The sequence below is a fragment of the Mugil cephalus genome, chromosome 13, assembly GCF_022458985.1.
Source record: "Mugil cephalus isolate CIBA_MC_2020 chromosome 13, CIBA_Mcephalus_1.1, whole genome shotgun sequence".
NCBI classification, from domain to species: Eukaryota; Metazoa; Chordata; class Actinopteri; order Mugiliformes; family Mugilidae; genus Mugil; species Mugil cephalus.
This window is the reverse complement of record NC_061782.1, coordinates 5,115,915-5,143,422: the sequence shown is the minus strand read 5'-3', so window position 1 is coordinate 5,143,422 and position 27,508 is coordinate 5,115,915. Positions and strand designations below refer to the sequence as shown.

Sequence of the window (27,508 nt, the reverse complement as noted above, 5' to 3'; positions counted from 1 at the left end):
AAAGCCCATTGATCACATCACTGAGACTCTGAGGAATCTGCACAATATCTTCCTGCTGAATTCTACTGCATATGATGTCATTTCTTACGGTCTTTGATCCACATCCCGAGCAGGCGGAGTGTACTTTATCCAGAGCCCCTTGCGTTCAAACCCAAGCTCCGCCTCTCCAGCAAAGCGCACCCACCTTGTCCACCACCACCACCACCAGCAGCAGCAGCGGCGGCGGCAGCGGCTGCACAGTGCGCAAGCAAGCGAGAGCACAGGCGTGGGGCGCACCGGGGGATCGGGCACGACGGACCCGGCAAGCACCGCGGAGCGACAGCGGAATTTGGAGGCAGGACCTTTTCGTTAAAGCCCAGCAGGATCTTGCTCTCTTTTCTTTCTTTCTTCTTCTTTTTTTTTTATACCCAAGACGTGCAAAGAAAACTCCTTCGCGGCCAAAATTTGGGAGTATCATAACCAGCGGTGGGGAGGGAGAGAGATGCAGTTCCAGCCCGACTCCTCGGTGCGCCGCGCAGTCCGCCTCCGACTCTGGTGATGCCCCCGGTGCCGGGATCACCGCCCAGCAGCAGCAGCAGCAGCAGAGGCAGCAGAGGCAGCGGCAGGAGGAGGAAGAGGTCGGGACAACAGGGCGTCGGGGGGCCGATGATGTTGCTGGCGAGGTCGGGATCATGGCTAACGGAACCGGTACTATCATGTTAAAATGCGTCGTGGTTGGAGACGGTGCAGTGGGGAAAACGTGTCTCCTGATGAGCTATGCCAACGACGCCTTTCCCGAGGAGTATGTGCCCACAGTCTTTGATCATTATGCAGGTGAGGGGACGCGATCCATTATTGTGATTATGCCCTGACACTGATGTGTGAGTGATGTGTTGCAATGATTTTCCCCAGATTGAAATCTCATTAGAATGAAGAGTGAAGAGTGATTTCACTGTTTCCTCCGCCACTCATTCTCTAACTGCATTGCATCTGTTGCTATAATCAAAACCACTTGTTTGCCTTCTTCATAGCACAGAGGGGCTGGGGACCCTAAGCCCCCTCCTTTCCCTCCTTTCCCTCCCTCCCTCCCTCCCTGCTCCTCTGGCTCTCCGCTCCCCTCCCCACCCTCACCTCTCTGCTTCCTCCTCTCAACTGCTCTTTGTCATTTTCTTTGCAGTGAGTGTCAACGTCGGTGGAAAGCAGTACTTGTTGGGACTCTACGACACAGCTGGTCAGGTACGGTTTATTTTTCACTCCGGCTGGGTGCCAAGAACGCCAAGGACACACACACACACAGTCACAGTCACACCCACACACACACACACACCAGTCTATCTCTGTCTCGGCCTCCTCGTGTGCTCCTGGGACCTAGAACTATGTGGCCGTGCCTCAGAAACGCCCACAGGCTTCATATTCAGGCCAGACACTAAGCTGCAACAGGTGATGGTTTTCGCACATGGGTTTACTGCCAGAGTGTGTGTGTGTGTGTGTGTGTGTGTTTGTGCGTGTGTGTGCTGCAGACAGTGATGGTAGTGAAGGGGTTTTCAATAGTTCTATTATGTGGAGAACAGGGCTTCTATGTCCAGTAGTGATGTCACAGGGTTTTTTTTTTCGCAGGGCTGCTTAACGCCCGGGCTTTTTCTTTACAATGTGCCATTCAGCGGGCAAGAGTTAAAACTGTACAGAAAAACGCACTGGCGCACACGCACAATAATGTTTCCACTCAGCAGAGGAGCCAGTGTACACACAGACGGAGGAAACCATGTGAAACAGACACGAGCTCGCTGAGGGCACCGGTGGGAGGAGATTTGGGAGATGTAGATATGTGCTGTGAGTTGCTTGTTCGTCCCATCGTGAGGCCAAAAGCATCATATGGTTGGTATGATGGTTCAGAGCTGCAGGAAGTAGTGAACCCAGTGCTTGGCACAGGTGTCTGAATGTGTGTGTGTGGGTAGATTTCAGTTCAATCCGATCAGGCGTAAGATTATGACCACCTTCCTAATATTGTGTAGGTCTAACTTTGTGCCTCCAAAACAGTTGTGACTCATCAGAAAATGGACATAGGCCTTCTGAGGGGCATCCTGTGGTTAGTGGGCAGCCTCTTAGGGGAGGGGGCTTCTGGGGATCATCCCACAGATACTTGATCAGTTTGGGATCTGGTGAGTTTGGAGGCCAGGTCAACACCTTGTGCCGTTCTTCATGGTTTTTTGAGTTGTTCCTAAACTTTTATTGTGTGTGAATGAATGCCAGGTCCAGCAGAACATTGAATTGTCACAAGGTGGTCGATGTTTCTCCTGTCAATGGTTTTAATGTTGTGGCTGATCGGTAGGTAAATAGGTAGAGAGGTATCATATAAATATACGACCAATGAATCGGTGGGCTACAGGTTTTATTTAGGCAAAACGGTCAAAGTGATTGTTTTTTAATCTAGATTATGTTTAATACTGGTCTGGCCTTTGGTTTTGGAAAAAGAAAAATCAATAAGTAAGTAAATAAAGAAATAAAGAAATATATGCTGCTTCCATAGTTTCGATATAAGTTAATTCTCTTTGTCAAGTCATATTTAACAGTAGAGTGGATATATCTGACTTTGTGCTTGTGGTCATTACAAGAGGAAATCATTAGCAGAATAACTTGTTTAAATTTAGTGGAAAAGGTAAATTTAGAATTTCAGAATAAACGGTTAAAGGCGCCATGTGGAGTTTTTAACGTCCACTAGTTGCGCTAAAGAGCCGGAAACAGTTTTCCTGCGCGTGTTCTCGATTAGTTTAGTTCGTGTTCAGTCAACAGGACGCGACAAGCAACAGACTGACGCGCGCAGTCGGTTTAGAGTCCGTCCAGCTGATCCAAAAGCTGCCACAAAAACAAACAAAGCAAAGCTAAATCTGTCGGCGCCGCAGAGAGAGCAGCAGAGAAGAGGAACGCTAGCTGTAACTGTTGCACAACTTCAACATACACAAGAAATTTGCAAACGATTAAGAGGAAGGAAATTGATTCAGCCCTCGCGCAGACCTGAGGGACACACACAGAGTGTTTTGGTGAGAAACTTACACCGTGGCCTCAGCTGTGCTGCAGCAGCGAAGCAGCGGCTCGTTCTCCGGCCTCCGAGACCTTTGACCCCGGGACTTTTCTGGCAACCTAAAATTGTACGCATGTCAAATGCTGAATAGTTAACACTCTCCTCCTCTTAAGTCGCATTTCAGATTGTGGCTGAAATGCGATCCGTTAGTCGTAAATTAAAAAAAAAAAAAAAGAAAAGAAAAGCAGAGCCTGAAAGGTCAGCTGGAGAACATTAAGACGTTTTTAATTCATGAATGATAAATGCACAAGTCCGTGAATAGCAAATCACATCCCGTTTCTCTTCCCTCCAGACGTTTACCTGTGGCTGCGCTGTGTGTTTTACTCCCTCTAAAGAAAACAGATGGTAGAAATGTTACTACTCGCTTCTAAAAAGAGGAACACAACCTTATTGTCTTATTATTCTGGTGTGTTTGATAGTGTGTGTGCGTTGGTCAGATGAGGGTTTGTTTTTAGCTGATTCAGAGTGTCTCTGAAATGGAGAAGTCCTCCCAGATGTCTGCTGCGGGTGAGAGTAGAATTACCGCTCAGGAAAAAATCACGGCCCCCCGTCTGCCTCCGACTCGGCTGACCTCTTTATGTGGAGCGCAAGGCCAGCTGGTAATGTTTATAGCCGCAGCGTCGGATCAAAGAGCCGGTGGGCTGACGAGAGAGGGGGAGAAGGAACGGCGAGAGACGCGGAAAGAGGAAGAGAAAGAGACAGCTGGAAAGTAGAGCGGAGGGGGGAGTGGGAGGTTTCTCACAAATTGAATAAATTCCGTCCTCTTGGTTTCATTTTCTTTTCCCGTTTGCCGCTCTTCATCTCCCCGCGTCTGAGCCTTCGCGCCTCACGTGTTCGATTGGCCTCCAGGCTCCTCGCTATAATATTTATATTCCGGGCATGGCCCCGGAGCTCCCATGATGCCTCGCCGTTCCACGAGGCTATCAGCGGCGTCGCACGCGGGCCCCCGCCGGATGAGACCCCGTCACGTCGGTGTTACATGTCAGAGCCACATAATCGCGGCTCAGCTCGGTCTGCTGCTGATGTTGCCCCGCTATTGTCTGCACATGGCTCCCCTCTGGCACTGCCTATTGAATTATTCCATATGGAAGGTCTAGAGGAGTCTGAATGTGATGAGGGAGCAGAAAGTCTTTATTTATTTATTCATTCATTCTCTGCTGCTGCTGCTGCTGCTGCTGCTGCACTCAAAAAGATCTAGCAGCGCCGCCTGAAGAAGAAGAAGAAGCAGGAAGCGGATGCTAAGTGCTGCGGTGCCCATGGAAACGCTTTTTCAGGACAGGAGCTCAGGAGTTGGGTGTCCCGCTGCCCCATTAAACGCCACTTTTCCTTTTTTTTTTTCTCTCTTTTTCTTTGTTGAGCTGTTCCCCGTTCGCCCGTCGGCGCGTCAGACGCTTTCACAGTCAACTGCACATCCTGTAATCACTTTTCCCACTTCACTTCACCCATTAACCCGGCTCTCTCCTGCGCCCGGTACAGTCCGATGACTCTTTTTTGACTCAGCAACCCAAAGTGGCCCAGTGACCCCGTGCAGGGGTGGGAGGGCGGCAGGTGGGGTGGTGGGGTTGGTGGGGGAAATGGGTGAGGCAGGGGCGAGGTTTGGAAATGCTTTTACCCTGCTGGGAGCCTGTCAGCACTCAGCTGCTCAGACACAAAGATACAGTCACACAAGTTTTCACACTTCGGAGGAGCTCTAGTGTCGACTCTCGGAGAGGAAACAAGCGAGCGCGGTCTCTGAGCTTTTCCTTGAGTGGCTTCGTTTTGTCGAGCCCAAGCTGAAACGACAGAAACTAAACACCGCAGTGTCTCACACCTATGTTGGGCAGGCTTCACTTTTCATTTTGTGGCTTGTACGTTTGACAAAAACATAAAAATAAACTCATCCTAAAGTTGTCGTCCGCACTTTTACAGTGTAATTTCCTCATGTCCTGTTTCAAAAAATTTAAGAGCATTTTGCAATTTTGCTTTCTGCGAAAACAGCGTTACTAGAAAGAAGCAGAATGTTCTTATATTCAATCAAATGTATTAAGAAAGAAATCTGCCAATGGGTTAAGCTTGACCAAAATAGCAGCGACTACCGTAATAATTGTAGTCTGTGTGCAACAGTTTTTTTCTCATTCATAAAAGCTAAACTTGGGGACACTTTCAAGGACAGTTTAAGAAGGCGGTGAGAGGACATCCAAAATAGGGACTGTCCCCGGAAATAGTCTGATACATCTGATCACCTTAAAAAAACAAAAAAAACAACTGACATGGTGCATTTTTTGGTGCAAGTCTTCTCGTTTTGCCACTTAGTTTTCAGACCTTTCCATCTTCACCACGGCTTGTTTATTAGCGCTACGTTGAAAGTGGTCCGATCTGAAACATTGTCTCGCAGTGCAACTTTCCCAACATCAAATACACTTCTGTGTGTGGATACTATGTCGACAGAGTTACTAATATATTGTTTCTTAAAACAGCTGAGCATTGTAATTTAATCAAACGGTTCTCGAGGACTATTTGCAGCCTGTGGATTTATGTACGTTTGGCCCTCTGGTGAGGTTTAATTATTCGCAGAGAATCGTACGGGTGATTCATTGATGTTTTTGATTAATAAATAGAACATATATATATGTGTGTGTATATATTCCAGCCTTATCCCTGAACAGTTTGTCTTCTATGAGCTGAAACTCTAATGGCATCACCGGGGACTTGACGAAGCTCCTCCACAGCCACAGGAGAGATTATACAACTGTTTTCACAGGATGAGTAATACTTTCCATGATGAACGGACCAACATTTGTGGATCTTATCAGTGGAATTTATTTTAAACATCTTCTGGATTACGTCTGCCATCTCTCTTCCACCAGTTGCAACGCGTTCGAGCGTAAATTAAAAGCCTTTGCATAAAATCTGATCTTAATTCCTCAGGTTTATGACGTGTCCCAGCGTCTCTGACTGCCATTAAAGGCGATATTAAACTGTCAGATTTCTGAATGGAGTCTGGCAGGATGTTCTCGCCATCCAGGCATGAACAGACAGAGTGCATTAGAGCGGTGATTGATAAGCTTTAATCAACTTTAAAGGCCAGTAGGACAGAGACACGTATAAATAGCGGGGTTTTTTTGTAAATCTTATTATTATTCTTTGAAGATGAGAGGCAGAAGCGACTGTGTCCGGGCTTGCGCTCCCCACCCGGCGGCCATGTTAAAGCAGGCGTCCCTGACTCTGTCGATGCAGCCAGTTTATGGAGCCCCGAGGAAACGATAAGAGGAGAAAAGAAAGAAAAGGGAGAGCGGTAAAGAGGGAGAGAGTGTGTGAAGCAGGGGGATGTGGGAGGTGGGAGGTGGGAGGTGGGAGTGGGGGGGGGTGACTCACTGATATCATAGCACTCATATGTCACTGAGTCAACAGAGTACAGTCACACAGCAGTGGCCAAAAAGACGACCCTGATGGCGATGTATGGGCATGTACAGAGAGGAGTGGATCACACCAGTCACAAGCTGCTCTCATTCCTCTCTCCTCTTTCCACTCATCATAATATTTACTGTACACTCGGTTATATGTGTTATGCAACGTTTCAACGATGTACTCGTGAACTGTTGAACCGGACGAATAAAACATATTACCGGTGGAAGCTTTGATGGAGAGGAGCTCTGAGACGCACCTCCGCGGTCTATCCGGCCTCACTGACTTTGGTAATGTGTGGTGCAGAGACGGGGCCGTAGACGAGCTCCAGGCCTGTTTACGGTAAACTGCTGAGTGGCTTTCAGTGTGTGTGTGTGTGTGTGTGTGTTTGTGTGTGTGTGTGTGTGTGTGTGTGTGTGCGGCTCACCGGGGGAATCAGATTCACAAAGGTCATAAACACAGAGAAACACGTGAAGACACGGAGATCCCATGTGACCGATAACGTGTGCACGTGAGGGCGGAGGAGAGATCCGACGTGTGATTGCAAATGGGCCCATACGCTGCAATACGCCATAGCATTATGACCACCTTCCCTAATGCTGGTGTAGGTCTCGCTTGTGCAGTGGAGACGGGCTTTCTGAGGGTGCCCTGTGGTGTCTGGGGACGGGACATGTGGGTTGATTGTGAGGGGAGGGGCCTCTGTGGATCCTCTCGCAGATACTTGATCAGTTTGGGATCTGATCAGCTGCTCCTGAGGGTTCCCAAATCTAGGGCTGAAGCTCAGAGGGGAACCGAGCGCTTTCTGCTCCAGCTCCAAAACCGTGGAATGAACTGCGGCTGCACATTAGACAGACCTCCTCACTGTCTAATTTTAAAGCTCTTTTTAAAACCTCTTTCTCTTCTCACGCCACGTAGGTTGTTCCTTTTTATGTGGACAGATATTTTACTTTTGGGATGGACCATCTGTTTATTTATATGGTTTTATCTTTAGTATTTTTATCTTTTTATTTTGATTTATTGTGTCTGTTTTACTTTACAGCACTTTGTGTTTATTTAAAATTGTGCTTTATAAAGAAATTGGACCTAGGGTTGGCTGCTGCTATATATATACATATATATATATATATACAGTGAGTTTTTTGTATGTTTAACATATCTGTGTGTGTTCAGTGGCATCTAGAGATGAGGCAGAGCATTGCAACTGAAACCCCCAAACTCAACTTTCCTTTTCCAAGCGTATAAGTCAATCTATGGTGACCATCACCTCAGTATAAAAATGTAACAGAGCTTCATCAGAAGCAGTTTTTTGAGTCTGTTCTAGGCTCCTTGACACCCCCACCCCTCATCTCTAGGGTTCAATCTGCAAAAATGACATCGAACCAGCGCTGTTGAAAAGGCTCAAATTAAATATGGATTAACTTCTTGCACTTTTTCGATCTTAGTTTTGTTTCTAAACAGATTAGTAATTATTAATGGATAAACAAGACTGCATCTCATCTAACTCTGTGAATTAAATACCCTGACAAGTCACGGTGGTTCGCTGGATTGATGGTAAACATAAAAATGCAAAAATCCAATATTGGTGGCGCTCAGTGCTACTTGCTGATTTGCCACATTGTCTGGAATGAGCTCTGCACCCTGAGACGTAATAAAGGCTCTCTAATGTTGCACTCTACAGACAGCTAATGTCCTCACAAGAGAGAGATTTTCAAAATGAATGGGCAAATTAAAACGGAAAGGATGACGTTATTCCTCATTAGATGTTCTAGAAAGGCTGGATCCCGTGTGTCTCATAATGCGGAACAATAACGTTTTTTTTTATTGCCTTCCTGCCTTCTGAATGACTATTTTTTAAAAACCCTGTGAACTCAGCATGTTTAAACCGATTGCTGCAATTCTGTTATTTCGAAGTCTTTCTGTTGATGACCTTTTTATCAGCTTACTTAACTCCGTAAGAGAGGACGCGTGTCACACGGGGCCTGCAAATCATCCTCATTGCTCGGAGCGCCGGTTGGTTTCGCATTTATAGTTGAATGATCACATCAGGGAGTTCAGGCAGTGTCAGGTGAGCTGTCAGTCACAGGGAAGTTACTCCACTGCTGGCTGTCAAACCACTCGTCCACACGTCCCAACACTAATCATTTTAAAACTCCTCGGTCTGCCTGTGAAATACCCTTCTCAGTTTGGAAGTAAGACCGTAAACAACTCATAACGTGTTTGAATTATGTCCACCTGACCCGCTCCAGTGAGGCATCGTTCACTCATCCACGATATGAACACAGGAGAGGAGATTTATATTTATTTAACCTCCTGAGACCTGAGCTTTTGTTTGCTATGCATTTTTAATTTCTCTACGGTATTTGGGATCAGTAGGACCTAAGACGTATAAAACTAAGTGTCATTTTTGAACAGGAAGTAGTAGTTTTTTGGGGGAAAAAAGATGTCCTCCTATGTGGACACTGGTATTATTTCATTAATTATAGTATAAAGAAGTCACCAATGTGTGACACAATATAAAATGATTTAATACCTGGACATTGCTGTGCAAAGACACAATTGGGAACAATGGAGTCGTACTTGCTAATTAGCGACGTCGTAGCTCGTTGCTATTGATAAAATTTGTTGAATTTGTGTGTCACGTCAAACTAGAAACATTAATAAGCGTAAGTAAATATGTTTTCACCTTTTCTATCACTAGATGGCAGACGAAATCGTCAATTAATAGAAGAGAGTAGCAAATTAGGCCACACCCCCATTTGAGTGAAAACAAACCACTGGCGGTAAATACAAATCGCAGACACATATATAATGTCGTTGCCCAGCGATGATCAGTGACATTACATAGAAAAACTTGAAAAACTAGGGGCCGTATGTCTATACATAGCCTACCAACTGACAAATGGGTGAACGATGCCACTCAGTGGCCGGAGATGTCATAACCGGACATTTACCTCATTGAATGGCCCGGTAATGTGTGACATCTGTCATCAATTCATAATCATTCCATGATGTTAAATTAATGAATCGTGACATAAACACAGCATGAAGCTTAGCCAACATTAAAATATTTCAGTTCAGCATCAACATTCACTACTTTGACTTTTTAACATGTATTTTTAACATGATAACATGTAACAACGTTACCATCATCATGACTAAGCACACATTCCGACTATCACGGCTTTCCATCTTTGTCCACACGTTTTATGGTCTGAAGTCGTACATTTATTTGTTTTTTGTCTTGAAGGGACAGAGAAAATCTCATAGTTTTATCTTTTAAGTTTGAACATTACAAAACAACAGCAACGTCTCCTTTGTTTTCACCCATGGCCTTTTCAGTGACGTAAGGTTCCTCTATTCCATAAGGACAATGGGTTTAAATGAAGCGGAATAAGCTGCAATAAAACCTAAAACATGTCCCCCCCCTCTCTGCCTGGCCGATCTCCTGCTATTTTTCTAATGTTCAACTCATTTGTGAAGTCTTTTCAGTTTTCCAAAACGAATCATGATGAAACACCTTCATGCTGTCATGCGTCGGTTGGCTCATTGCAGCCATCTCTAGCCCCGTTGCGCACTGTTCCTGATTTGCTTCCAATAAAAAGGCAAGAAAATGAGTCTGACTCACTTGGTCTGGATGAGTCATATGTAATTACTGGAGATCCATTGATTCCCTGCGTCTTCCAGCTAGCAGCAGAAAAACATTGCCATCAGTAGGAAGTGAGGCGGGTCATGAATATTCACGAGAGTCGGACACTCTGTCGAAAAGAGGTTTATCTTTTGGCGGAGGACAAGGGAGCGCCTGATCTGCCACACAAAGGGCGGCCTTTCGTGTCTGGGAATTAGCCATTTACACCACGCACAAATGTGGGAGATATCAGTGTGTCTGGTGTCCACTGTCTTGTGGAGATGCCTTGTGCTCGGCCCGCGTTGAAAGACTGCAAATGTAAAATAATCCCAGACTGTCTGAGAGGGAGGAACTCTTGTGTGATGTCATCTCCTTTCATTTCTTTTCTGTTTATAGCTCAGTTCCATATGAGTGTCATACGCTTTCATATCTAGTAGCCATCTTGGCACACTTAGTGGGGGGGCCTTTGGGTCCAATGGGTTGAGGAGACGGGCCTCTGTTGATCATCTCACAGATACTTGATCAGTTTGGGATCTTGTGAATTTGGTGGGTGCTACATGTCTAAGCAAGGTCCAGGTTTCCCAGCAGAACACTGGATGTTATTCACTTCTCTTGTCGGTGGTTTTAATGTTTTGGCTGATCGGCGTAGCTCTCCAGCGGGGAGTAGAAGTCTACGTCGGAGGTCATTTTTTATTTCATTGCACTTCAATAATTGATGAGTCGTAATTTCTCAAGGTGCTAAAGAAACGGAAATGATTCACGTCTGCTCCTCTGACCTTGGACGGTATCTGCTCCTGTCTTCTCCCAGGAGGACTATGACCGCCTGAGGCCGTTGTCCTACCCGATGACGGATGTCTTCCTCATCTGCTTCTCCGTGGTCAACCCTGCCAGTTTCCAGAATGTGCGTGAAGAATGGGTGCCCGAGCTGCAGGAGTATGCACCCAGTGTCCCTTACCTGCTCATTGGCACCCAGGTTAGTTCCTGAACTTGAAATATCTGCTCAGATGCGTTCGAGATTGTCTCTTAAAAGTTTCCTATATGTCTGAATAAAAATGACCTGCAAGTCCTGAAAGTAGGCAAAGAGAACCAAATAAAACTAAGGACAGAAAATGAATCACTTGTGCAAAAGCATATGAAGCAATAACAGCAACAGCAACATTTCCGGTAACCGCAGATCTGTTATCTATTATGTCGTGGGGGAATTTAAGGCCATAAAGGTGCCATTTTCGAAACACTGATGCAATATCAAAGCTCAGATTTCCTCTTTTTGTTTCCTGCACAGGAAAGTCAGCGTTTAATACTCTCAATAGCACAAACTGCATGCAAATGCAGACAGTTGCACAGTATTAACACACCAGATTACATTATATTAATACATGCACGTATTCCTTTCTCCCGACGTATGGGTGTCCTTGCAGCACCGTTTGTGTCTCCACCAAGTCCTCAGGGAAGTATCTTGCTCTGTGGCCCTTACATGCCACGCCATAGGTCTTCAACAGGGGGTCCGCAACCCCTAGGGGGTCTTGGAGGTACTGCAAGGGGGTTGCAAAATCTTTGGTTGATTCGACTATTAACAGCTGGTTGCGTACAGTAAGTTTATCAGAGTTATAGGTTGAAAATATCTGCCTGATTGATGAACGCGTGAGACTGAATTAAAACAGGAAAGGTCAGATAGATGAAGATACTGAGGGGAGCTGTACAGTCAGGTAATAACTTTCGTATGGATTTGTGATTACAGGACGGCATCTTGAAAGTTCACTCGTTTATTTTTATCTACTGTTAATATAAAACTATCGATCAGTGCAGCTTTAATTAGATTTAACCACTCACCCACTCAAACCTGAGTCACAGCACGGACATTTATTAAATTCAAGAAAAAGGAACTGGAACCAACCATTACAATGCTGGTTGTGGCTTGTATCACTAGAAAATCTGCGGCTTGGTGCTAAAGTCCCCCCCTCCCTGCTTAAAGGTAATCATTAGATCCAAATCTTTTAAAGCAGCAATTAAGTTCTGCAACAAGGATCAAGTTGGGCTAATGGCTTGTGATGTTTTATAGATTCATTAATACAAAAAAAAAGATGTTAAGAGATGACATTAATCCCAAGTATTGGCTTTTTTATTTGAATCCTTAAAAGCCACTGCCAATAAAAGCTGCCTTCTTAAAACCGAGTGCAGACTTGTGGTGGGTGATTTCTTTTTATTTTTTTTTTTGGTCTGTGTTCCCTGGCAACCGAATGCCAGTGCAGCCAAGGCCCAGCGGTGATGAGGAGGAGGAGGAGGAGGAGGAGGAGGAGGATGGAGTGGGTGTCTGATTTATCTCGGGTCAGCTGATGTTTACTGCTCTTTTATCGGATCCCTCGGTAAAAACTCTCCTAGCTGCTGCTCTTCGGCGGGACGCTGATACGTGCACACTCCGCCTTCTTGACACATGCTGCAAATCACACCAATCAAGAAAAAAAAAAACAAAAACATGGCTCCCTGTAACGTTCAGCTATTGTGATTGATAAAAGAGGAGAGGAACCTTGTGGTCGGCTGTGAAATTGGTTTTGCGCAAGAGCAGGAAGTGTGGGGTCAACACGGTTTTGTTTCAAAATCTGAAACGGTTAAAACAAGCCAATATGAAACCCATGTTCTAATGTCAGTATTAACGATGCCTTAGCTCACGGGAAGTGTTCCTCCTTCTCAGATCGACCTTCGCGATGACCCCAAGACCATTGCCAAACTGAATGACATGAAGGAGAAGCCCATCGCCACCGAGCAAGGACAGAAACTAGCAAAGGAGGTTTGTATGAAAGAAAGAAAACAGAAATGCCGTTGCTCCTTTTCAGTGCTCTGCCAGGTTCAGTTAGATTCCTGTGTGCAGATCCGACCCAAGAACGTCTCTGCATGAATGTCAGTCATTTCGGTGAAATGCCTGGAATCAGACCTCTGTGCATTCTTTGCCTGGAAAAGAATCCAGGAATACATTCTGGGTCAAGATGGACGTCCGGCCGAGTTTGAGGCCGTAGGACATAGATACCGACTGTGGTCTGGGATTAATCACTCCTGTCAGGCCGAGACAAGAATTTTAAGTCAAATTTACAGCTGATATCCGTGCTCTTTTGGCAGCTTAGGTGAAGAATTAGATTGGGATTGTTGCCTCATGGAGCCATGAAGTATTTGGAGGCCACAAGGATCCATTTAAGATCATTTTTAGTTATTTGAAAAATCAGCTACAGTTAGAGCAATTTTCCTGCAAAATGAGCAGCACTTTACCTTGGATATTATTACAAAATGTTGCTCTTGTTCATGACTTGTCCTCCGTAAAAGAGTCCATGGAACAGGCTTGAGAAAAAAAAAAAAGGCGACTTTTAAAGGAACAGTTTTACATTTTAGCAAATAGTTACATGAAAAATGGAGAAACAGATGCTTTTTTTTAGGCAATTCACATCTTTACTGTGTGACATATTATATTTTGAGTTTTTAATAATGTAAATATGGGTGAGGGGGTACCTGGTCTGGTCTAGGTGGGTGCTACATGTCTAAGTAACATCCACACGAATGAATACCAGGTCCAAAAGTTTCCCAGCAGAAGACTGAATTGTCACAAGATGATCAATGTACTGTCAATGGTCATAATGTTATGCCTGATCGGTGTATGTTGCCAACACATGAGTGTCATTTCAGACTTTATCCATTCTACACACCACTAAAGAATGGTTAGTTTTTTTTTTCCTGTGGCTGAGGAGGCTCTGTAAAAACGTCCACTCACCATTAGCAGCTAAAGTTACTCCATGATATCAGCCAGCGCCAGAGTAAATTACATATCATTACACTGATGCTATATGCAGCCATAGCACTAGGTTACAGATACACACTTGCCTCCCACTGCCTCTCTTTGTTGCACTTCCTCTGTGGTGGATGTGTTGTGGCCTTTGACTCAGACACTTGAAAATGCTAAGTCATTCACAATTCCCGTACGCAGTGGCATTGAACATATTCTAAACTGTAGAAACACTAAAGAAGACTTAAAGAGACTTCACCATTTCTCTTTTTGTTAAAATAAAAACAGATTAATGGTAAATATAAAGCTATAGCTGGCTACTGGTTAGTTTAGCATAATCTAGAGCCTAGTTGTGACTAAAACAAATCTGTTTTTTGATTTTTTTTGTTTTGTTTTGGATGAATAAAGGTGGAACACATCAATTTAAGATCATTAAAAGTCAACTGAAGAGGGTCGGAGATACGAAGACTTGTGTGATTCGTCTTAGGCAACATTTCGGTGAAATTGTGGCAAAAGCCTCAGTCGCGGTTGTTGAAAGTGAAGCAGGAAGTAGAAACTGAAATTATCCTGAATGGCAAAAAAGACAGGGCACCAACTAGCATTTGGGTAGTGTTTTTTACACAGCGCACAAGTATAGATGGCGCGCACCAGTGTTGGCTACATGAATAAGTTACAGCAGGAAATAACCCCTCCCCCTAGAAAACTCAGTCTATTCTGATTGGTCAGCTCCAACGGCTTTAGAATATGCCACCCATACATGTTCAAGTCAATCTAGAGCTGCACGATTATGGCCAAAATGATCATCACGATTATTTTGATAAGTATTGTAATGACAGTTATTAGGGAAAACATCTGTGTTTTTATTGCGCTACTTTTAATCAAACAATATTCAAACAGTTTTCAGTGCAAAATGAAACTTTAAATTAGAATAAATGCTTAATTATGAAAAATAAAAATTACACAAAGCGTTGTCTGGGCTGCTGATGAACACGGGCGTGGATTTAGTGAAGCAGCGTTAGCTTCGGCCTTTATGCATTCGTTATATTTCAGAGTGTGATGTCTCCTTAGATGGTTAAACAGATGCAACTCTGCTGCACTCCTTGCATATAACGTGTTTTTGTTTCACGTCACTCGCCCTAAATTCAAAACAAGTTCATGATGACATGCACTCGCTTGCTATTTAGATATCTTAAGCCTTTACCATGCGTTCGCCCCCTGGTGGTTGGCTGACTAATGGTTGAGAAGCTAATTGATCAGATATGTAGCAGAGCCTGTATTTTAAATGTAAATATCACAGACGATCAGATTCATTTAATCGTGGCAGCCAAGTCAAGCATTGCTTCTTCTTAAGGAGTGATGCCGTAGGATACACCCATGAGTGCGCGATGAGTCATCAATGGCCTTTTTTTATCATTGCCATACTAGATACAGGGGCATGGGTTAGGCATATGTTTATATATAAACATTTTATACCATTAACATTTTATTTTATAGTACTATATTGTATCTGTTTGGCCTTGACTGACGGTCCATCTGGTGTTTCTCCTCAGATTGGTGCATGCTGCTATGTGGAATGTTCTGCGTTGACCCAGAAGGGCCTGAAGACGGTGTTTGACGAGGCCATCATCGCCATCCTGGCTCCCAAGAGGAAGAAGGGGTCACTGAAGAGGAGGCTGGGACCCCGCTGCATCAACTGCTGTCTGATCACGTGATACGCACCGTCCACCACGGAGATCACAGAGCGACCGATCACAAACCAAACCTGGACTCGGGGGCAGAAGACAGGCAAAGGACAAAAGAGTGGGACTAAAAAAAGAGACAAAACAAGAGCTACTTTTATGCTGCAGTGCTCTTGGAGGGGCTATAACTCTCTCCTGCTTGTCCAGCTCTGAGCGTGAGGATGCAGTTTACTACCAAAGGAGCACAAAGCCCAAGTCAGTCTCTTCTTCTAAAAAGACTTTGGCCTCAAAAGTACCTTCTTTTATAACCATTTTTAATCATTTTTCTGTAAAATGTTGGTGTATGCTGTCACACGGTTTTCGGTTTGGAGAGAAGTACTACATTTTAAGGAGTTCATATTATTTCTACGGCTTTGGAAAATAGATTTTGAATTGATTTGTGAGTTTCCAAAAGCAGAGAGAGAACAGCTGCACTAATGAATAACGAGGCTGACTTAATGTGAAACTGTGACAGTGCCCAGGATATATAGCGTATCTGGACATAAGGGCCAGTTTTTTTATTCATTATATGCTTAAAGAAAGAAAATACTCTCGAACTCTGTCTCTCTGTCGTAGTCATTCGACAACCACACAAGATGCTTCCGTTGTATGGGTTATATTAAGTCGAATGTTGTTCAGAGGACGGATTTTGGAACTCGAATGGTATTATTTTAAAGTTTGAGTGTCCGTTGTTTATTTTTGCCTTATGAAATCTCCATTGTTTTATATAGTGTGGCATGCCAAAAAAACACATGATATGTTAAGATGGGCTGAGGTCTTCATCTGGAAGTTTATTATTCATTTTTTAAAAAGCCTATATATATATATTATCTAGAGTTTAAGACTCTGTATCTCTAAAATAGAGAGATCACGCAGTCCGTGCAAAATAATATTTTGTCAGCTGAAAATAGACTTTCCTTTGCTTTAATTTTGTGTTATTCTGCAATAATGCGTTATCCTTTTTATCACCTTTAGAAGGTTTAGGAAAGAGAAGAAGAGGGATCTCATTTTAGATTCATATCAGTGCCCAAAGAATCCAATGCACACGCTTTCATCCGAATCAGATGGACATCAGACGACCCGATACCTAATGTTTAATGCACAACATGAAGCACAGCCAGTGTCGCTCCATTTCCAAGCACAACAGAGCACATTCCTCTGCTTTTAAACCACGTCCTTGTCCCAGAGAAGGCCGACTGAAGCACACAAGATGCACACAGTTCCATCGGTCACACATAGGACCACGGCACAACATCTCGACCTGCACAAGCTTATGAAGTTTATCTCCAAAATCCTGTTACAAAGCTTCCTCGATCCGCCCAAATGTCAACATTTTCAGAAAAGATGCTAACCTAGGTAATTCAGAGTGAGTTGCAGCTTGTTGCACTAGCTATTAATAAAATATCCTAGTCACAGTTAAGATCTTTTACAGTTAATTTATACAATAAAACACCCAGTAGTAGTGATTAGGATGCATAATGTACCAGTTGCATGCCTTTTTATTTTTTTTTAGCTATACAACCAAATTTTCCTCATTTGACCTTACGTTTTATTAAAACGCTGTTTGAATTTGCCACGAAACAGCAACTGGAGCTAAATATGCATTTATCTAGTAGCACTCACAGTTTCATTCCTTGACTATAGCCACTTTAGGCTCCAAAAGTCAGGCCTCCATTTTAAAATAACCACCTTACGATAACTCACCCATTCAAACTCTAAGCTTAAAGTTATGCTTCATTTCGGGCGTCACCTGCTCCACCCCTTTGCCTGTTTTAGACCCATTGAGCTTCAAAAACAACTGTACATTGACTGAACAGGATAGTATAGAATTAATGCATTTGAATTTGATTTTCATGGGAAATAAAATGGGAATACTTTAAGATGAATTCACCCAAAACAACTCCACAGATGGAGAGAATTGCACAATTTCATTCACAAAAATCACTAACTGTACTTCTGTTTTACTCTACTTTGCACACGTCGCACTGAATTGTGCGACCTGATTCATTAAATCACTAATTTAAGTTAATTGTGAGCCTACAACACACAAACGCAGCCACTGTGATGGATATATGAATAGCTTGTGCAACCCTGTCTGTAGATACTCTTTCTAAAAAATCTTAAGCCAAATAATGTCATATTATGGATCTGGGGATCAGGCATAAAGGATTTTTTTTTTACCAAAACACATGTACCAAGAATATCTTGATCCATGTAATGCAGTCTCATCGTTCAACATTTAAATAGCTATTTTGTAAAGTTTAACCAGATTTAGAGAAACGTTTAAATGTCTATTAACCCCCAAAACAAGTGTATGCAACAAAGGTCAAAGCCCACATGTCTGCAGTCGGTGCATTAAGTAATAACTTAAAGGTTGTGACTGAACTGTTCTTGCAAGCCAAACATAAACAAATATATATATATATATCAGCTTATTTTTTATGCATTTATTTTTGGCTTTTTAAAAACACATTTTTAAAGATATTAATCGAAGGTGCCAACTCTTGCTTTTGGTTTTCTGTTTCCGAGTCAGACGTGATGATTGATTAAAGCTTTAATGTACATGGTGCTCCTCCTCTCTGTCCCAGCTTACGTTGTACGACCGCGTTTAAAGCCGCAGACGGAGGCGGCTGCGGGGCGGGGGGGTCGGCGGCCTTCCCTCTCGGACAGTTTTGCTTGCTTACGTCGTGTGAAGGTCCACCCTCAGGTTCCAGGACCTAAGTGCCGCAGCCACCAATGCATTCTATCCGTTGATGCTCTCCTCTATTCTCAATAAACGTGTTTACTGTGTTAATAAGCCGCCTCGGGGGGTTTTTTGAACTTGCAAACAGTACGTGGTCCTCTCTCCGTTTGTGAAATTAACTTTTCCTGTGTTTATTCCTGGAAGTAACGGTGTTCATAATGAGTTCACTGGATGAGAGAATTAATCCGCGAGGGATGTCTGAGTGAACACACATCTTCTCGTTCACAGATTTTAGATCTGTTGAGTTTATCGTAAACTTTAAGCAGTTCATCATTAAGCCAATATTACAACGACTTTTGTTAAACTCCTGAGCATGAGCGCCACTCGCTGGGTGCAGATTTATAAAGGCCTTCACCTCCCTGCAGGGCAATGGAAAGCACTTTACCAACATGTCCAGAATTCAGGTTGCAATTTACCACTGCACTCTTCACTGCTACAGGGGTTTACAGCCACAAGTCAAAGGCATGCATGTAAAATAAATTACAAACTCCTGGTGCACAAAAACAACTGGGACAGCAGCACTTAATGTCCCCTCAGGTGTGCCTGCTCGGCATACAGCTAAAAATACTAATCGGAAACCAAAATATTAAAGTTAAAAACAACGAGTGTCAGTTTTACTTAAATATTTTGACTGTACAGAGGAATAAATATCCCCATCAGTCACAGATGAGGCTTCTGTCAGCTAAAACGAATGATCAGCATATGGTAATAAAGCATGTTCAGATATTTTCAATTATTTATGCTTGAGGTTTTCGGGAGAAATCCTCACTGTTCACCTTCTGAAATGCTCCTGGAGAATCAGACGTAAGACATTATTTCACAACAACATTCCAAAAGTTTTATTTTAGATTAATTTACTGTAATTTGCAGAACTTAACAAAAACATAAATCTGATGCACGCGTAGTGAAATCCACAAGTGTTTGATTGTTTTCCATTTGCAGAACTGTGCACGAGAATCAAAGCTCACTTCCTCAGTACCAGAGTCAGAAACTCGTCCCTGGTCCTGGAATCCTTCTGGAACGCTCCCAACATGACGCTGGTCATAGTTTTGGCGTTGAGCTTTTGCACACCTCTCATCATCATGCACATGTGGCTGAAATTAAAGGAAAGCAATCTTCAGATCAACTTTGTTTAAAAAAAAAAAGTCCATAACACACATTTTAAAACAAAGAAGAATCAAACATTTTGGTAATTACAGGAGACTGCGGATCTCCTTGTGATCCTTTTAGTCTGGTATATATCAACAATAAAGTCAGAATCATTGGCTTTTTTTTTCTTTTTTTTGTACAGTTTACTCACAAATATTGGATTAAACTTAAAAGTTAACAATAAGACGACATGAAAACACTCACGCAGCTTCGATCACCACTGCCACGCCAACAGGTGCCAACGCCTCCTCAATCGCCTCTGCTACCTGTTTGGTGAGACGCTCCTGAACTGTGGGGAGAAAAAAAAACAAAAAGGATGGAGTACAAAAAAAAAAAAAAGACAGAGAAGATAACGACAAAATGAAAAGCATTTTACCTTGAAACCTCCTGCTGAAGATCTCGACAATTCTGGAAAAGGAGAAAACGATATTATGAGTTATTATAGTTTTCTTTTTGGCCTATAAATGTGTTGTGTGTTGTCATCACCTACCTGGCCAGCTTACTCAGACCAATCACTTTCTTGTTTGGGATGTATGCTATGTGAGCCTGACATATTGGACCAAAGCAAGAAGAAAATATAATAAGGAAGAAAATATCTTTTCGAGGCCTTTCAACAGCTATGTAATGAAGTTACCTTGCCAAAGAAGGGCACCAGGTGATGTTCACAAAGAGAGAAGAGATCGATGTCCTTGACAATCACCACCTCTTCGTGATCTTCATTAAATATGGCATCGTTCAAGATATCTGTGGAGATTGAAATATATACATATGTTAAAAGTTATATATCATAGGCTAAAATCTTTCTTACAAATAATGACCAAATGTGACAATAAACCAAAATCTTCCAGCAGATCCTGAATGAATCCACTCTTCGGCTTTAAGTTAAATTTAAAGTCCCTTATGCAAAAACTCACCAATACAAAAACAGCTTGAAAGGTTCATAGAATTAAGGATTTAATTTGCTAAGCTGCACTCACCTCCTATCGTTTCCTGGTAACCTTTTGTGAAGAACTGCATGGCTTTGGCTGCGCGTAACGGCGTGCGTAAAAGGCCCTCCCTCTCGGTGTTCTCTCCAAGCTCACTCAGTATGGTGCCGTAAGCCTCCGCGATGTAAGAAAGTCCACTCAGGTCTGCGGGTCTCTTACAGTCATTTTCCTTTTTGCGCAAATCGTCATTTTTAGACTGGATGCATTTGGTCAGCTTAGCTGCAAGAGGCATCTTTCCATTCACCTCGGCAGTGCGATGGAAGTCCATTGCGGTTTTTGGAAACTGACAGTAAAGCAGACTAGCAAACAGAGTTAGATGGGCCCTTTGGTGAGCTGTTCGATCTCTAGTCTCAGTAGGGAAAGTCTTGTGTTTTTAAAGGCAGTGAAAGCTCCTCGGGCGTTGCTGTCACCCCCTGAGACAAACAGGCGTGATGCTCTTCAGGACCAAATGACGTGCGTGCACTTAACGCTCTTCCAATTCCAAGAAGTTAACTGAGGACATCTAATTGGGAGATGGGCTGCATTTTAGAATGTAGTATGTAAAATGTACATATATGATTACACCATTAAGACTTGATTTACTCGAGTTCATTGATACTTTTGGTGCCAGGGGCATCACGCATGCATCTATGGGGCATCACATATGAAGACTAGTATGGAGACCTAACAATGCTAACGATAAAAGCATCTGATCAGCATGTAGATCGATTTCAAATGAGCTCACGCACACACAGATCCTGTGACATATGTGTAAATAATTGGATCCCCATGATGCCATGAGCTTGACATTTGGGATTCAGGATTGAAACCGAGCAGATACTCATTTCCCGAAGTGGACATGTACTGCATCTATAGGTTATGCCAATCAATTGGAATAAAGAATCAAACTAAATAAAATGGCATTTTAGCAGCATGTGCTCCTCCAAAACCTACCCCTGTTCCCTCTGCCTGCACAGATGTTAGTTTAAATGGATGCTAAAGAAAGAAGATTTGTACTCAGACACATGGAAAGTAAATCTATACCTGTACCGCCTTCAAATGAATGATTTAAAAAGTAGAATCAGGCTCCAGATTAGGTGTTAAGGGTCAGAATCTCCTTAGAAAGTGATCAGCGTCTTATTTAAAGCTCTAACTTGATAAATACAGGCCTTTATAAAATGATCTCCAAATGATTTTGAATTGATCATTGAGGAAAATCATCTACGTGGCATAAATTCAGATGGAATTTGTCACCGACTGGTTCAGCCTAAGAAGAAAAAAAAAAAAACATGTGATGTAAGAAGATGTTCCCAAGACCCCCTAAAAAAAAAACATCTGTATAATGCTAAAATGAAGCTGGTTTTCATCATCTCTTACTGACAGATGAGCAGGATGAGAAAGTATCACAGCAGGGGACAGATGCTGGTTTCATGGAATGCATTGGAAATCTTGTGTGTAAATCTTGACCCCAGATGACGACAGAACACGGTGCCCCTGAAAAAAACGAATTCCACACTTTTCTTCATTACGAGCGCGGCAGCTTCATAAACCGGACGTGTGCAGCATGGAGAACAGGCTGATGTTTCACACTGATTCAGACAAAGCTAACCCACTGTTCCACTGACCAATCCCAGCTGTAGCCAGTGAAGACAGTCACAGATAAATCTGACTGTCACCGTCTGCTCTGACCTTCTGCACGCTGCTGCACCACTGATTGATTGATTTCTCCACTGACACCTCAGCCTCTTATTACCATATACAGCACGCTGATAGCATATCTTGCTTTAGGCATTCTTTATTGTGTCAGTTGTATATGTTTGCTGCTGGATTTGTGTGCTTTACTGCTTCATAGATAAATTGCGGGGCTCCCACATTGATGTGACGTATGTGAAATATACTATTTTATCTCTGATGGAAATTCAAAACAATTCAATGTGCTGCTGGTAAAGTTACAGACCTGGCATTGGTGTGGATGTTATTTAGACATGTAGCACCCACCTAGTCAGAGCCACTCTCTCTGTGAAGAGCTTTAAGTACCAACAGGTAGAAAAGCTCCATATAAATACGTGACTGTTTATTATTTACATTCACATCCGGAAGCCTCAGTGAAAGTAACGTCAGGGGAAAGTGCACATGCTTCCACACTGTATATCAGTCACCTATAAGCAGTGAAAAGTGGTGCATCTAATTTTAATCATGCATCCTGCTGAAGGTCAAAGTTCACCCTGCTGACCATCTTATGCCTGGAATGGACACGTCGCACATCACATCTTTGTTTCTGAGAACATTCATTAGAATGAACCAGCACAGAAGTCACGTTTAAAGTCACATATTCCAGTGAATGTCTGTTAAGATTTGTGTGGTTAGTTTGGAGCAAATAAAACCTAATGTAGCATCCAGCTCAGTGGCACCAGGTCATGATCAACTGTATCTCTGTGCCTTTTCAAACATATTGTTTCTTTCTTCGTCTCTTCTTTATTTATCCTTTTGTTTTGAATATATTCCAAATACATAAAGCTCAAACTGGTTGTATTTAGTAAGTTATTAACTCTGTCATTTCAGACGTCTTCACTTCCACCTTGTGGTCACTGCCTCTGATTGTTAACCCCACCCTGATGTATCTCACCCCTGCCTCCTTGTTCTCCTTGTATTTAGTCTGTGTTTGGGCGATTTATGTTACGACGCAGGTGCAACATAAAAGTAAAGACACATGACGGAGTTACAAAAGAATAAGGATTTATAGACGGACATGTTAAACCTCTGCACCTGACAAGTCGTTCTCCTAGGCCTCTTCAACAAGGCCCTTCATTCAGTCTTCTCAGGTGTGGCCGGTCAAGGTGATTAAGCACAGGCCGAACACACCTGCACAGCCAGTAGAAGTGCAGAGGAGCGTAACACCCACTTCCAACATCAAGTACAAAGATGAACTGCCAGATAGTTTTGTTTTTTTCTGAGTCTCCTCAACCAGTTTCATGCTACACCTTAACTCCACCAGTCATTTAAAACTGAAAAAAACAGTGGGATGTAGACAACACAAGCAAGTCATTTCAGAAATGTCCACACCACCATTCCAACATTACTGACCGCACAAGACTGAAGAAGATAGGTTGATCTGACTAAATAACCTCGATGGCTGGACCAACGAATGGCTACACAAGACACAAAATTCTGCTCCATAATTATATGTATTTTGTATAAGTGCCATTAAGTTTAGTTAATTAGTTTATCATGACTGCAGAGGTAACATCAGGGGATGCCGTGCTGACAGTCACAATGCAGCTGTGACTAATGCAGTGAAGTAATCCGTCATGTGCGTATTTGCAGCTTCTTTCAATGAATGGGGAGAAACTGTTTAAGTAAAACTTACATGAACCAATAAATGAACTACAGAGGGAAGGTTCACAAAATAAGCTGCCATTGAGGTTTAGTATTGTCATCACTGTGCACTGCTGAAGGATCACTTTACTAAGTGATGTAAATGTTAAAGGGGAAAACAATCCGAGTGGATGAAGACATTTAGGTCCCATGTAGAACTTATTAATTGCAGGCTCCAGGCTGTTGTCATGTACTTTCCTTATTCCTGATTTCCCTTTCTGTGATTTCCCATCACCTCCCCAGAGCTCTCTTGATCTTAGCCCCCGTCTGGCGGATCTGTTCAGCTCTAGTAAGCTAATTGATTTCACATTTTTCTCATTTGTTAACATCCCTTTGAACCCTCAAGTTAATTCTTCCTTGATCTTCGCCTTTACTCAATAGACTTCTTCTTTTAATTTCTGCAAATACTTTCAGAGGCCACATGTCTATTTTTATTCTAAATTCATTCTTAAAGTGCATATTTAAGGAGTTCCGGCACCACATGAGGATATTCTTCATTCTGCTGATTTATTTTTTATGAAATATACAAAGAAAATGAGTCACAGCAGCAGAACAAGCGTGGATCTAAAGCTGGATTAGATAAAAGAGACTACATGAAATGACACCCGATGAGCAGACACTACAATAAAACTTTTATTGTAAAAGTTAGCGCTGATGGCTCCTAGCGAGAAGGTCCGGGTTCGAATCCAGCTCAGGCCTTTCTGTGTGGAGTTTGCATGTTCTCCCTGTGTCTGTGTGGGTTTTCTCCAGGTAATCCAGTTTCCTACCACCTTCAAAGACATACTCGTTAGGTTGATTGGTGATTCTAAATTCACCCCAAGGCATGAGTGTGAATGGTTGTTTGTCTCTGTAAATAGACGATGCAGTTTCTTTCCATGTTGCTGCCACAAGATGGCAACACTGCCTTTGTCAGTACACGAACAAACCCTTGTGAGGCTGCATATCAGGATTAATGCAACACAATTAAAATAGACCTAAACCTATTGAGATTTCTCCCCTTCTTTAGTTTGTGTTCATTCTTTTTAGCAACTTTTTTAAAAAACTTTAAGTTATGTTGTATGTGAACTAACAATCATACATGGATGTGGTGGATTATCTGAACAGAAAACTTTGTAAAGAAACACAAACAGTTACAATATATATAAATACAGTATATATGGTATATATTACAGTTTATATATAACAGTATAGTATATATAAATAAAATTTAAACTACTACACACCATACCAAACTTCTCTTAAATATGTGCATCCAAATGTAGTCACCACATGGGTCCCAAGAGTTATATATCAGAAGTTATGATTTGTTTATTTGGACGTCAGACTAGTTGCTTGTTGCAATAGATTAACTGAATTATCTGTTACTGATGTGTCAGCCTGACATTTTCATAAAGATCCTGATAAACTCCACTTCCCTCCACGCTAAATCTCCTGTGATGAACTTTCTGTTCTCTTTACTTAAAGACACATTTCCTATTAAGTGTAGAGCCGGTGTGGCGGTATTGTTTCCTTGCTATGGATTTCTTGCAGATAGCACAGCAGCGGCCTGGTAGGAGAGGTCGCCGTTTACTAAAACAGCGTGAATCATCCCTGGCAGAAGAATCAGTGCTAATGCAATTATTTCCCTTTTTTTTTTTTTATTCATTTCCCTTCATAAGCGCAAATTAGATCAGCATCTCGGAGACGCAAACGCTAATGTGTTCAGACTGCCGGTGATTTCCCCTGAACTGAACCTCAGCTCCGGCTACCTACTACATTACTCACACCACTTCCACTTCCCATTACTCCTTGTGTCATGCGCTCTTGAAAGATCTGAGTCCAGGAGATGACCTCATGTGTGGGCGCGAGTGAACGCTCCTTCGAGATGTTTTAATTGTTCTTCGGTGTAGGCTATGACACATAGCCACTCGTCTGGGGCACATCTGGTCTCGCCAGCTTGGCTATCGCAAGAGTTTGAATTCGTTTAAAGAGCTACCAGACATAAGTGCATTTACCTTTTGCTTTCTTTCTGAATGACAAACACATATATAAGATAGTCTTTTAACCCCTTGCAATAAAGGGAAGTGGAAAAGTAATTTAGTGTAGTACTTGACTAGATATATATAATAAAATATATGTTACATTTTTAGTTATACGAAGACATTTAACTGCATATGTTATCACAAAATACTGTATATATCAATTTAGTGGTTGCATGTGAGTGATACTGGCCCTGTTGTATGTGGCGTATGTGTGGAGTTCACCCAGTAAAGAAGGATCTGTGATATCTTTCTGCTGGTCACTGAGTGCCTTGCATGAGGTGGGACATGTTCTCCATTTGGGATGATAGCTTTGCTGTCAGCTTCCTGCCCCCCGTTTTCGGAACAAGAGTACAAAACTGGAACGCTGATGGTTTTAAACCCAGATTTTGCCACATGGACTCTCTTGGCTTTGGAAACATACACTGATTATGCATAACATTATGTCCAAATTCCTAATACTGCGTAGGTTCTCTCTCTTGTGTCTCCAAAACAGTTGTGACTCATCAGAGAATGGACGTGAAATGAATGCCATTCCGAAAGTTTCCCAGCAGAACACTGAATTGTCTCAAGATGGTCAAAATTATTTACTTCTCCCGTCAGTGGTTTTAATGTTGTGGCTGATCTGTGTATGTATATTAAAAGCAAACAAAGGACAACAATGAAACACTGTTTAGCAGCTCCGGGGTTGGCAGCATAAAAGACACATAATAATAAACACAACCATAACCAAACATTTTCCAGTTTCCTAGAGTCAGTAGCTGCTTACTGGTGGGATTAATTGCACAGTCATTTCTGCACATTCTTTACTCATGACTTGCGATAAAAACTATTGTGAAACCACATTCTCCTCATGGTGCTGTGGTTTCCGGGATACCACCTGCATCACTTCACCTCTCCACGTTTCCTGGGAAATTGTTATTTGTGTAAAACAAACCGAAACAACACAGGGCTTGTTTTATTATTGTGAAACAATTCAAACTTTATAGAAAACTCTCCAGGACTTATTTTCCTCTAATTCGTTTAACACTGATTTCTGCTCATACTTCATTAATAACTTGATTATAATAAAATATTATATACACTAATGCATGGTGACTAAAGTAACAATGCGGCTGCGGTGACTTTATTCTTCTTTATAAACTATCTTTAAAACAGTCAGCCCTCTTCCTCTGACAAACGTGAGTAGTTTGCCGCTGTCATGGTTGTTGTGATGGAGGGATGGTCATGGTTACGTTTCGCACGTCGCATACTTTACTGTTCCGTACCAAAGTCCACCTCTTCCAACCGTACCGTGCCAGGGAAGCGTGCCAAACAACTGGATCACCTTGGACAATGTTTTGCCAACTACTTTTTTGTAAATTTGTTCATAATGCTAATTCTGTATATATTTTGATGACACTGTTTTTTATTTTATTTTACTTTATTTTACTTTATTTTATTTTTTATTTATGTGCAACTAATCTACTGTGACCAAGTAATTTCCCTTGTGGATCATTATGCAATGGATATTGCATAATGATGTGCAAGGCAGGTAACACCTCGAATCTGATTAAACATCTGACGACATATATTTTTTTTAAAGCCGAGAAATGTATCGTGTTTGATAGCCTACAAGAACCCATGCCACTGTTTTTATTATGATAATTATGTCACTAAATTACTGTTCAAATTGCAACTCACAAAATGCCTTAAAAAATAACCTTT

At 42.4% G+C, this 27,508-nt stretch overlaps 2 protein-coding genes across 2 annotated transcripts; one reads left to right on the top strand and one right to left on the bottom strand.

Annotated features, from left to right (window-relative positions):
• Positions 1-169: 169 nt before the first annotated feature.
• Positions 170-18,115, top strand: LOC125018678 (rho-related GTP-binding protein RhoQ). Its single transcript, XM_047602747.1, has 5 exons — positions 170-813; positions 1,157-1,215; positions 10,876-11,040; positions 12,757-12,852; positions 15,384-18,115. Exons 1-5 carry the CDS (start codon positions 672-674, stop codon positions 15,543-15,545), a joined length of 624 nt encoding a protein of 207 aa, XP_047458703.1. The 5' UTR covers positions 170-671; the 3' UTR covers positions 15,546-18,115.
• LOC125018677 (GTP cyclohydrolase 1-like) lies at positions 16,485-20,770 on the bottom strand. The gene is made up of 6 exons (XM_047602745.1): positions 20,421-20,770; positions 20,078-20,187; positions 19,934-19,989; positions 19,820-19,851; positions 19,648-19,732; positions 16,485-19,388 (listed from the first exon to the last, which is right to left on the bottom strand). The coding sequence occupies exons 1-6, from the start codon at positions 20,695-20,697 to the stop codon at positions 19,259-19,261; spliced, it is 690 nt and encodes a 229-aa protein (XP_047458701.1). The 5' UTR covers positions 20,698-20,770; the 3' UTR covers positions 16,485-19,258.
• Positions 20,771-27,508: the final 6,738 nt, after the last annotated feature.

Bases quoted from the DNA above. Each gene is read 5' to 3' on its own strand.
- LOC125018678 (XM_047602747.1), top strand. From the start codon at position 672: ATGGCTAACGGAACCGGTACTATCATGTTAAAATGCGTCGTGGTTGGA. The intron at 814-1,156 runs GTGAGGGGACGC...TTTTCTTTGCAG, and splicing joins AGTCTTTGATCATTATGCAG to TGAGTGTCAACGTCGGTGGA. The intron at 12,853-15,383 runs GTTTGTATGAAA...GTTTCTCCTCAG, and splicing joins GACAGAAACTAGCAAAGGAG to ATTGGTGCATGCTGCTATGT.
- LOC125018677 (XM_047602745.1), bottom strand. From the start codon at position 20,697: ATGGACTTCCATCGCACTGCCGAGGTGAATGGAAAGATGCCTCTTGCA. The intron at 20,188-20,420 runs GTGAGTGCAGCT...CAATCTCCACAG, and splicing joins TTACCAGGAAACGATAGGAG to ATATCTTGAACGATGCCATA. The intron at 19,733-19,819 runs GTAAAATGCTTT...TTCTCCCCACAG, and splicing joins CTTCAGCAGGAGGTTTCAAG to TTCAGGAGCGTCTCACCAAA.